The sequence below is a fragment of the Sceloporus undulatus genome, chromosome 4 (genome assembly GCF_019175285.1).
Source record: "Sceloporus undulatus isolate JIND9_A2432 ecotype Alabama chromosome 4, SceUnd_v1.1, whole genome shotgun sequence".
Taxonomy (NCBI): Eukaryota; Metazoa; Chordata; class Lepidosauria; order Squamata; family Phrynosomatidae; genus Sceloporus; species Sceloporus undulatus.
In genome coordinates, this window is record NC_056525.1 from 243,683,835 (window position 1) to 243,696,065 (window position 12,231).

Below are 12,231 nucleotides of genomic sequence, written 5' to 3' on the forward strand. Positions count from 1 at the left end.
GTGAGAATTCATTATTCCTTTTTATTATTTTTAATACATCTATTTCTTCTAAAGCTCCATCTTTTCTGTTTCATTTCCTTATTAAACATATATCTTCAATAAAGCACTGCTGTTCTTCTCTATTTAAAAAAAATGAATTGCACAGAATCCTAGCCTTCCACCAGATGCTCAAACATTTATATCATGAATTTATAAGAAGGCAACGGATAGAAAAATCCCTGAACTCTTTGCAGATTGGCTGAAAGATCTGATGGAGGGGACCTGACTGCTCATCCCCTAGCATGAAACAAAAATCTCACAAAGAATTTTGGAATTCAGAATAAAATTGTGGTATTCCATAAACTATACAAATGTTAAAGTTCATGCAGTGGGAAGATTAATCCTATGATGCACAATACTTTGGACCAAATTCTTTAGTTCAGAGATTGCAAGGGCAACCAACAATAATTAAAATTATAATTAATTAAAATTAGTAACATCATTACTAAAAAGTACAGGAGAATTAAGACGACCACACCTTCTTGACCCTTCTTCATCACACACTGCCATCAGAGCAATTTTTTTCAGTCTGGAACTGGAACAACTTTGAATCAGAAAAGCAACTTCATCCAAGAATGATGAGTTGCACTGCAATCACCTACCTGTATGTCTTGTCCTTGATGGGTTTATGTATGACCAATGAATGATGCAGCAAGCATCAAACATTCCTATGCATTCAGGTTAAACAATTGCTTTACTGTTTAGTTAGTTTGAAGGAACAAGAGAAAGGTATTGCATAATATTGTCTCCATCAAGCAGAGCAGATGTTGTCAAACTGCAATTCCTATAATCCCACAGGTTGTCCACTGAACCATATAATGTCTTTCGTGTGTGTGTCAAATCCCCTTCTTCAACCTTTATCCCCTCTATCTGAAATGGAGGGAAATCAGCCAACCCAACCTCCCTCTTCCTCTTAGTTCAAAGCCATAATCTCTAGTGGCTGCTTTTCTTACATACTTAAGTACTTGCACACATGCATACTCTCTTACATTATATATAAAAACAGCTTGGAAGAGCACTAAATATGCAGTTTAGCACGATTTTGCTTTTTGCACCTATTTTCCACACTCTGTCACATTAAATATGTCTAATATCAATATGCCCCCCATTCAATTCACTGCTAACACTTTGGACTAATTTCTATAAAACAAAACACTACAACATGTAAGAATTATGAGTTTCAAAAAATAACTGGTTGTAATTTTGAACATCAAAATCATATTCCACTGGGCCAGACAGCAAGGCTATGAACACTAATAGTTTGTTTTGATTAAAAGAAATCTCTACTCTAGATTATTTTCCAAAGCCAACTAAACTAAATATAGGGGGAAAGGTTTCATGCTAAGCCATTCCACTTCAGTGATCTTTTAACAAATGATCAGAAATGAAAGCTGTAAACAGCATTGTGCATCGGTCAACATTTCAAGAGGTTACTAAATTATTTTGCAGAGTATGCCTGGAAGAAGCATTGTATCAGAAAGCAACTTTTATATAATCATCAAACTTTTCCACATTACTCACCCCACTGGAGAGGTGCCAACTGCAGGTGCTCTAGGACTAGCTGATTGAGAACGCCTTCTACACTGGCTTCACCTTCACGCTTCAAAGAGGGGTAAATGATAGTTAAGGAACATTTGAGTGGAATGTAGCTTATGTAAGAAAAGCATTCATAAGTATAACCTTTAAGGCTAAAATTCATGGAACAGAGTTTAAGGCAACCAACAAAAAATTAAGTAAAATAATGACCATCTATGATTGCTCAGAAGAGAGAGAAAACTGGGAACCCATAAGATGCTACTTCTAAACATGACAAACGGGAACAAGCCTATTTGCTACATCAAGTGGTAGAGATACCATATGAAACTGCTTTATACTTCATGAGACCATAAGCTCATCTTGACAAGCATTAAATACAGTACTTGGAGCAGCTTTCAAGGTCTCAGAAACAGCTTTGCCAATCTTGCTATCCAAGATAGATATCTTATTAAGAAATGGCAACAATTTAATCGGGCAACTTCTACAATCAAAGCACACTCTGATCCTTCAAGAAATATCTCTTACTTAAGTTTTCAGGTCCAAACACCCTGTTTCTTTTAAAACGATTTTCTGTTTCAGTAACTAACACCGTTGTTGTCAAAGCTGTAAAAGAAATAATTTTATTTACAGATAGTATGTGTATCTTTCAGATTTGGAAAATATTACAAGTTATGATAGAAGCCTAAAAACCCTAAAGACACCATATCTTCGGCCTGGGAGGGAGTGAATAGGCTGGCCCAGCTCCACCAGGGATAGCCTGAAGAAGAAGAGCCCTCCCTCCAATCCATCTGCCTTGATCCAGCCTCAGAGGGAGAGAAGAACCACTGGACTTCATCCCCTTTCCCTCCACCATTCCCTTCTCCTTTTGTGTCGTGTCTTTTAGATTGTAAGCCTGAGGGCAGGGAACTGTCTTATTAAAAATAATAATTGTAAGCCGCTCTGAGAGCCATTAGGGCTGAAGGGCGGGGTATAAATAATGTAAATAAATAAATAAATAAATAATATCCCATCTTACCTTGGAAACTAAGCAGAGTCAGATAGGAGACCACCAATGCATACCAGGCTTTATTTCAAAGAAAGGAAAACTACCTCTGAGGATTCCTTGCCTAAGGAAACCTTACGAAATTTATGAAGTCATCATACATTGACAGTAAACTTGAAGGCACACACATGATAGGTGTGCATATAGTCACCACCTTTAAGGATGCTGAAGAAAGCTGATGTAATATGTTGGGCATACAGTCCAATGCAGAAAGGATGGCATTTGTATCTATCATACTATATCAACATAACATTTGATTGGTGACATCACATATACAACGCTGCACCATACAGAACCCTACATGGAGTCTTATAACCCTAATTGCTTTCACTTTGCTATGTAGTTTGACCTCAGGCATTTTGCTGTAAAGATGTTTTTTTCTGTCCCACTTGCCATTTCCCATGTGAATAAACAAAGGTGAATGAATGCACCTCAGTGCTACTTCAGCATAAATAAATTAGCTTATTTTCATAAACAGAAATTATACTAATGGAAAACTGCTTAAAATGATTAATGAATACCTTTGTCATAAATCTTCCCTCTCATCTGCATTTTGATCATTTGAAAGACTGGTTATCATAGCATTTTCATCCTGTTAAACACCTTTATGGGTGGTTTCATATCCTCCTCACCCTCTCCAGTTTTGACATCATTGCTCACTCATATTTCAGATGCTCCCCCTAAACTTGCCTTTCTAGGTTTTCCCACTGCCATCCTATTCTTAAGTTGGTTACATTTTAAAGTTTCCAGAACAACTTTCAGGTGAGATGAGTCAGCAGTACTCTGTCATGCTATTGATGATAGTGCTTGTGATATTCTGGAAATTCTTTATTTGCTTGTTTCTACACCCCATCAATACCACTTAAAACTTAATCTTTGAAATATCATCTTTCCCTCTTTAAAGGCTCAGGTTTACAATATATTATAACCATTTCAATTACTGTACCAATTTCCTTTCAGATTAATATCACATTAAATCATAAACACATTCATAGTAGGACTTGAAACTAGTTTACAACCTGGTGCTACTTAGTAAAATAATATTTACAGCTCTACAGCTGGTGAGAAAACACACTTTGCAGGTAGTTTTACAATCTTCCTCTCCACTGTTCCACGGCTTTTAATTTCACTTGTAAAGAGTTCTCTTCACAGAACTGGTTGAACAGGGGAAAGACATACCAGTTTCATACAGCACATTCTAGCCCTCTGAGTCCATGGCTGAGTATTCTTCTTAAAACTACAGGAATGGCAACAGGAGAAAAGGAGCTAGGCAAAGTATCATCTGCTGGAAGAGTTCACCAACTGCAGCAATGCCACTGCAAGAAGATGGCCACCATCACTTTCCAGAGACTTTGCCAGACCCTAATGACTTGTTTAGATGTAGTCCTTCTTGAGAGAAGGACACTGTGGGCATGGTGACCTACAGATCATCTATACAGCAGCAACATAGACAACTTGATCCCAATGCCTCACTCTGAAGACTCCCCAGCCAGAATCATGAAGGGAGGAGTAACAGTGTCTCCTCAAGTGACTGATCACTTTGTACTGAAAGTAGTAGAAAGTATGTTTGTCAAGTGTAGGTTGTCCAGGATGTGCAAAGGAAAAGGCAGGTTTTTTTTCTTTGAAGTGTGCTTTGTTCCCATCCTTATCTGCCACCTTTACATTAATTGTCATAATATTTGTATTGTCTACCTTTGTAGTTATTCGCGCTGTAAAAGCTTTGGCCAAAACTGCAAGACCTCAGATTTCCACATTTCCACAAAAAGGCTTAGAATTTTCCTCATTTTCCTTTCTTTGTTAAAAATAGATACTTCAACATCCCTTGGTGCAACCTCCCTCAATGTTGTTTAGATCTTGAAAGGGAAAGGACACAGACCTGGCAGCAACACCATTTGGTTTTAATTTAAATTACATACTAATAAACTTCTATGTAACCAGGTCTGAGAGATATAGAAACCAATATTTTATTTTTAGGTAGCCCAATCTCTCCCAAATGAATAGGCATCAGGCCACACTAGTTCAAAACCTGGGACACTGAATGGGAGTTATCAGATGCATGCTATTTACAGCCATTTGTCTCAGCCAGATCAGAAGTAGATACGCCAAAAGCAATTAATATTGTTTTCTCCATATTATTTCAGTTCATTTTCCTCTTTTAACATCTGACTATAAGTGTTTCCCATTTCTAAAGGCCCAAGAAGCATCTTGCTTGCCAAAACTGATCTTCAAGCTGCCAAACTGCTCCAAAAATAGCTACTTATTTTGAATAATGTGCTAAATATTTAGAAAATATTAATAAAAGCACAGGCTGAAAAAATATTAGCCAGTCTAAAAATTGCATACCATCTGCTCAAATACTGAATAGCAGCAGCAAGATTCTGCTGTGTAGACAACAGCAGATGCCATCAGCACATGCTTGATTAAAAACACAAAAAGCCTCCCTATGCCAAGCTATCAAGAATCACTATATTACACTATTTCAATAAAGACTACAGTAATATCTTTTTTATTTAAAACCTAGCAGATCATTTCCATGCACGAGGAGCACTTCTCTATCCACGCCACACCAGAAAGCAACAAGTTTGACAGAAGCACTTGCTTAGCAACTTTCACCAAACTGGCACCTTCAGATGTGTGACTACAACTTCCACCATCCACCACATGATGATGCGATAATAATAATAATAATAATAATAATAATAATAATAATAATAATAATTTTTATTTATTGGTTTTTAGAGTAAATAATCGAGGATAATTGAAAACCCCTATACTCTATACCAGGGGTAGGCAACCTATGGCCTGCGGGCCGGATGCGGCCTGGCAAGGCCTTTGGACCGGCCCCAGGCTGGTCCTGCCGCCGATTGCCGCCAGGACCTTTGGCCAGACCCTCACCTACCCAGCTCCACAGCAGCTCTCCCTTTCCAAGGAGTGCAAGCAGGAGGAGGAAGGGAGGAGGAGGAGGAGAAGAAGAAGAAGAGAAGAAGAAGAAGAAAGAGGAGAAGGTGTTTGAAGGGGCGGAGAGAGAAAAGAGGAGGAGGAGGTGGAGGTGCTGCCATTGCCTTCTCCTCTGCTCCTCCCTCCATCCCCTGCTTCCTCCTCCTCCTCCTCCTCCTCCTGCCGCAGCGCCCAGGTAATCTCTCTGCTTTTCCTCCTAAGCCCCCCACCTTTTACCTTTCTTTGCAGCAAGGGAAATCTCTGGGGCTGGCAGGCTTGGCCTCCTCCAGGGCCGGAAGGAAGGGGAAGGGGCTGCTGGGGCTGTGTGAGTGTGCTCCCCTTCCCCTTGGCCATGGCCCCCTGCTGCCCACTTCTCCCTTGGCCGCCTGGGCCCTGGCGACCCCTACAGTGTCACGTCTCCTCTGCAGAGTGGGAAGCGGGGCAGGATGGGGAGGAGGAGGAGAAAGGGGATGATGGGGATGGCAATGGAGGAGGACCTGGGCTGAGGGAGAGAGCTCTGGCCAGGCCTGTGCCTTTTGCATTCAGCCCTAGGTCAGGCAGGCAGACATTGTGAGCAAGGGGAAGGTTGGCTGCAGTTGTGGGCCCACATCCTAGGCATTTGGGGGGCAAGGAGTGTGTGACTGTGACTATGAGGGAGCCCTGGGGGATACACACTTTATTATTATTATTATTATTATTATTATTATTATTATTATTATTATCCTTTATTTATAAAGCGCTGTAAATTTACACCCCCTCTCCTGGTTGTTGTTGGGTGCCTGGAAGTCATTTTTTATTTACAGCCATTGTCATGGGGTTTTCTTGTCAAGATTTGTCCAGAGGAGGTTTGCCGCAGCCATCCTCTGAGTCTGAGAGTGTGTGACTTGCTCAAAGTCACCCGGGGGGGGGGGTTGCATGGCCAAGGTGAGAATCAAACACTGGCTGGAGTCCTACGCTCAAACCTCTGCACCACACTGGGCCATTGCACCCCCACTCCCCAGCCATAAATGCCAATTTGGGACCGTAATCTAAAACCTGAAGATGCCAGCCACAGATGCAGGCAAAACAGCAGGAATAAACTCTTCTAAAACATGGCCACATAGCCCAAAAAACCTACAAAAAAAACTATGGGCGCCAGCTGTGAAAGCCTTCAACTTCACAATCTAAAACCATTGTCTATAGAAGCCTCAGAAACATGCATTTATATTAACATTTTTTTGAAAATCAGCAAATTTTTTCATGTCTTCTATTTTTGTAAAAGTGTCCTCCGTTTGAAAATGTTGTCCTACATCTGTCCCAGTTTATTTATTTATTTATTTAATTTTTTACATATTATTTATTTATTTATTTATTTATTGGCTTCTGCCCCTCAGTTGTCTGAGGGACAGCAACCCGGCCCCTGGCTTAAAAAGGTTGCCTACCCTTGCTCTATACTAAGCATGAAAATGTATATGTTTGATTGTTTCATATTGGACCAAAATGGTTGATATGGTTGTAGTTTTTTATTATTATTATTTAAGTTGAAAATTAATAAAGATATATATATTAGTTTTTATTTATATTTCCCGCCTCTCCCTGCGGTTTGAGGCTGGTTTGCATCAATAAAAATAAAAATACAATTCCATATAAAATACAGTCAATAAAATCTTAACAGTACTATTAATTTGATAAAATCAACATCTAATTTCATATAAGCATACTCAGAGTGGAGTGTCTTCTTATGGTCTTTTATAGAAGATCAGGAGGATAGGCCCACCAGAAGAGATCCGTCTTAAGTGCCTTCTTAAAGGCATCTAAAGTGGTGATAAGACGGATCTCTTCCAGTAAGCTATTCCACAGTTTGGGGGCCAAGGCAGTAAATACTCTGTGGGAAGTTACTAACTTGGTCTTTGTATGCTCTAATAAGTTCTTCCCAGATGTTCTGAGAGTGTGGGGCGGATTGTGTAGGAAGAGGCGTTCCCTCAAGTAACTCGAGCCCAAGCCATGTTTTAAAGGTAACAACCAACACTTTGTACTGCACCTGGAAGCTAATTGGCAGCCAGTGAAGAGATTTTAACATCGGTGTTATGTGGTTCGATCTTGATGTTCAAGTGATCAGTCTGGTGACTGCATTTTGAATTAGTTGAAGCTTCCAAACTTGGTACAAAGTTAGCCCCATGTAGAGCGCATTACAGAAATCTAGATGAGAGGTGCATGTACCACTGCTTCAAGGTCCTTTGGTCCAGGTAGGGACACAGTTGACGTATCAACCGAAGTTGGTACCAAGCACTTCTGGCCATTGCATTCACTTGAGATGATAACTGTAGAGATGGATCCAGGAGTACTCCCGAACTGTGAACTTTATCCTTTAGGGGAAGTGTGACCCCATCCAGGATTGTTTGGGGAACCTATCGTGAGTACCTCCGTTTTCCCTGGATTCACCTTGAATTTGTTTTCCCTCATCCAGTCCATTACCGACCCAAAGCAGGCATCCAGAGGAGAGATGCCATCCTTAGTGACTGCAGCAGAAATAAATTTGGGTGTCATCGGCGTACTGACAACACTGTGCCCCATGTTTCTGGATGATCTCTCCTAGCAGAGATGACAAGAGTTATAGTCCTGCACATCTGTAAGATGTAAGTTTGGGGAAGGCTGTGGTAAATTCTTACTGACAAGTATAACTGTATGCCATGATTCAATGATATAGTAGTGTTAATCTGGGTCGGTATGCAAAGGGATCTGTTAGTCGAGTGGATGCCAAAATATCTGAATCCTGACCAGAAACCAAGTCAAGTGGATACCTCTAAATTGATGTTGCAGCATTTTGAGTGGTCTAGTGATACTTTTTTGGAATATTTCATCACTGTTGATGCATCACTATGATCCAGACACCAGTCCTTGCAGTGGCGACACCCGGGTTCTCCATGACCGGAGAAAGACAAGACTGAAAGGTCAGCAAGAACGGTAGGTCTTGGCCACTGTTTTTTAAGATGAGGAAGGTACTAACTAACTATTTTTAGAAGGCCCAAATGGGGAATACGCTAACTGCTGTGCCAGTTAAAGGAAGTATTGAGGAAAAATGGGGAGGGAAGCTGTGGAAAGCTGTTTTCTTTTGGTAGTCCAATGCACCTGCTCACTGGGCTGGCAAGACAATTGATGTTTTGAAGAATTTGAGTTTTAGTGCATAAACCATCCACCCTACACACTAGATCTTGATCCATCTGAGCAGTATTTTAATAGCAAGACATCAAAATTTTCTTGGAGGACAAAAGAAACTTGAGAAACAATGTGCCAAGTGTGTCAAACCTCAGGGTGAATATGTGGAATAACATTTAAGTTTCATGGCTCTAGGTCATTCCCTTCTTGGTCAGGCTGAGAACTTTTCAGCACCCCATTGTAGTGCACTTAAGTGTTCTAAATTAGTCAAACAGGCCAGTCTCTGCACCAGAGGATAAACAGATATAAATAAAACATTAGGAAGGATAATACACAAAAACAGTTGCAGAACACATAAATCTTCCAGGACATTCCATTGTGGACCTCACTGTGGACCTCATAAAGATTCATTGTGGAATCTTTAAACAAACAAATTCAAAGGAACACTGGAAAGAGAAATAGAAGAATTGGAATATATTCACAAACCCCAGTCTATCCACAGTGGGTTGAACAGAAACAACCAGTTATAACACTAGTTAATAATCCACCTCATGAGGGCTCTGTTGCCCCTTTTATCACATCTCATTTTTGGTTCCTAGCAAGTATCATACTACATTTCAGCAACTCCCTCCACCATCATTATCTACTCACCTTGGTAATATGTTTCCTCTCATCTTTATCCCCCAGTGACCATCGTTAAAATTGAACTTGTCATCTCATCACCATACCTACAAGTTTTGCATTTCCATGGCACACAATATGCCCAGACAGTTCACTCCATGCATCTGATGAAGTAGAAAGTCTATAAAAGTGTATGTTACTAACTGCTTTCTCTCATTCCGGGGCAAAACAGACCGGCATAAAGAGGTGGCTTGGGGGTGGCATGGGGTGGGGGTGGCCATCTGCTGCAATTCCACCCCTGAACCAGTGTCATGCCATCCACCCAACCAGACAGTGAGCAGTGTGTGAGAATGCTCCTGCGGTGCAGCAATTACATACTGTGCTCTGCAGAAACGGAGAATATCTGTGGCAGCAGAGAAAGAGGCGCCTTTTTCTGGCGCAAAAAGGAGTGGCATTTTGCCACTTCTTTTTGTGCTGGAAAAACAATGGATCGGGGCTGTGGTATGTGGTTGCCGCAGCCCTAATCCAGCAAGCAAAGGGAAAGCACAGAGCAGCTCCTTCGGGGCCGTCTGTTTCACCTCTTTGTCTCAAAGGTGCTACAACAGTGATTCTCAAATTGGGCAGTACTTCCCCCTCTGGGGGCAGAGGAAAGGTCCCGAGGAGCAATGAGGGAAAAGGGGGCAGCAGGGGGGGGTGCTGAGGAAAAGCAGATGGGGCCTTAAGTCAAGGTACTGACACACGAAAGACAAGGACAAACAGTGGCCTTTAGGACTATGGTGGGGATGAGAGTTGCATGAACTGTCTCTTTTCAGGGTCGCTTAAAACCATTGCACAGACTCGACTGCAAAGACCAGTATGGGCGAGAGGCCTCTTGGTTGCTGCTTCCTGGGTGACCAAGTGCAAAGTGAGCAATGATTGAGCAGCCAGTCAAACAATGACTAAGAAGCCTCTTGCCTGTGCTATCCTTTGCTGCTGCATTGTCAGCTTCTTGGTTGCTGCTCCCAAGGCAACCAGGTGCTGGAGAGCAGGGAACAAGATTGGTTGTTCTGAATTTGCAGTAGAACAGTAGACCTTGCATCAAGGATGCTAGGGTTGTCAGCTAAGAGAAAAGGGGGCATTAGATTGAAAATGTTTAGAGACCACTGTGCTACAAGATCCTTTTGTGTGTATGCCATGATATTGCAGCTAATGGAGCGAAAAAACTGAACATTAATATACAGTACATGAAAAAACAGTGTGATGTACCTGTGGCCCGGGACAGACTGTCGTAAAGTGGCAGGATGGGGCCAATTTTAGGGCTCCGGATTGCGGAGCGACTGCATGGTCCCAAACCCCAGTGCATGGCAGCGGTGCCATCATGGCGACCTCCTGTCCACATGAGGGCCGCCATTATGACACAAGCGCAGTGTAGCATCTGCACATTGCAATGCCGCACTTGCGTCATTGACATGCAACAGTGCGCCAATGGCTGCGGAGGTAGGGCGAGTGGTTTGGCTGCTGCAGCTCCATCAGAAGTTAAAACAGGTGGCTCCAGCCTGCCCTTTCGGGGCGATCTGTCAAGCACCTTTGGTACTTTAAAGTAGTTATTTCAAAAAGATTTCAGGTCATGGTTTTGATGGTAAATGCTGGAACAACCTTTTTTTTATGATGGAATTGAATTAACAGATTGCTGTCATCGCATGGACCACTGTGGTTTGGACTGAAGTTACTTGGAATGCTAGTCTTTTCTAATACCTCTGGAGAACGACTCCTACAGGAATTTCTTTTAGGCCCAACATATTGCTAGTAGAGTCCTAACAGTTATAGATCCCACTGGATTATGGCCAGAACCTAGCTTCAATTTATCACAAGCTCATATATTACTTCATCTCAAAAAATGTCAGAGCTGATTCCCAATGTGCAGAACCAAAATACTGTACAGTTTTCCCTTGTTCTTACTTAAAACATAGAAAATGGCTGGATCTTGGATGGTGCTCACTTGTTCAGAGAATGGTAAAACATTATATAATACTTTAAAATCTAAGAAATAGAATGAAATGTAAGAATGCTTCAATAAGGGTTTAATGCTTCATTTCAAACTAGGGGCCAGTATGCAGGGGCCAAAGGGCTTTTGTTCTACCCTAGCCTCATGTCCATAAGCCCTGAGCTAGGATCAGTCAGTCCAGATGCTGATCTGACACTCCTGGACTGATCTTGACTCAAATGGACTTATCGAGTCCAAGAATACCGGCTGTTTGCTGTGAACTTCGCAGCAATAACCTGTATACCTGACAGCCCCACATGCCCTGTTCCTGACTCTGCCATTGTGTCTGTCCTGAAGGCCCCCGCCAACACCTCTGATGTCGTAAGGGGGTACTTGACCATATAGATGTAACCAGACTCCCTATTTCCACCCTTACAGGCAGCAGTAGAGATCTTCATGATGGATGCAGCAGCAAGCATGGGGTGTGCAGCGGTAATGTAAAAAGAAGGCCTGTAAACACACACTCATCATTGTTTTAGCACAGGGACTGACCTGGGTCAGTACTAGGCCTGGGCCGTGGTATCATGCTCAGGCTCTTGTCTTCTTTCAACTTCTTCCTAGAAATCTGAATCTCTTCCTAGAAATCTGAACGAAGTTCACAGAACTGCTAGATAGTACCCTGGGAAGAAGCATACATTTCTGAAAGGATATAATTTTCCAGAGAATATCTAACTTGCTGTTGATCTCCAGACCTTTTGCTTGCTGCCTCTCCTCTTCCAGCTGCTTTGGGTTTGCAAACTGTGCTCTTTCACCAGGCGAGTCTGGATAATTTTCAAAGCTGAACTTGTCAACTTGGATAGCCATGCTACAATAAAAAACACAGTACCTATTAGAGAAGTTTTCTGAAACAATATTTTGGTCACATGATTAATTTTTCCCACACCAAAAATGTAACATG

At 41.7% G+C, this 12,231-nt stretch overlaps 1 protein-coding gene across 3 annotated transcripts in view; it reads right to left on the reverse strand.

The window, feature by feature from the left end:
* TRAPPC9 (trafficking protein particle complex subunit 9) overlaps positions 1-12,231 on the reverse strand; it is a 368,614-nt gene that overhangs the window by 221,734 nt on the left and 134,649 nt on the right. For all 3 annotated transcript variants that reach the window (XM_042464513.1, XM_042464512.1, XM_042464514.1), the window contains exons 20-21: positions 11,985-12,138; positions 1,561-1,651 (exon numbers count right to left, since the gene is read on the reverse strand). In XM_042464513.1, coding sequence (XP_042320447.1) covers positions 1,561-1,651; positions 11,985-12,138 — 245 coding nt within the window. The remainder of the gene's footprint in view (positions 1-1,560; positions 1,652-11,984; positions 12,139-12,231) is intronic.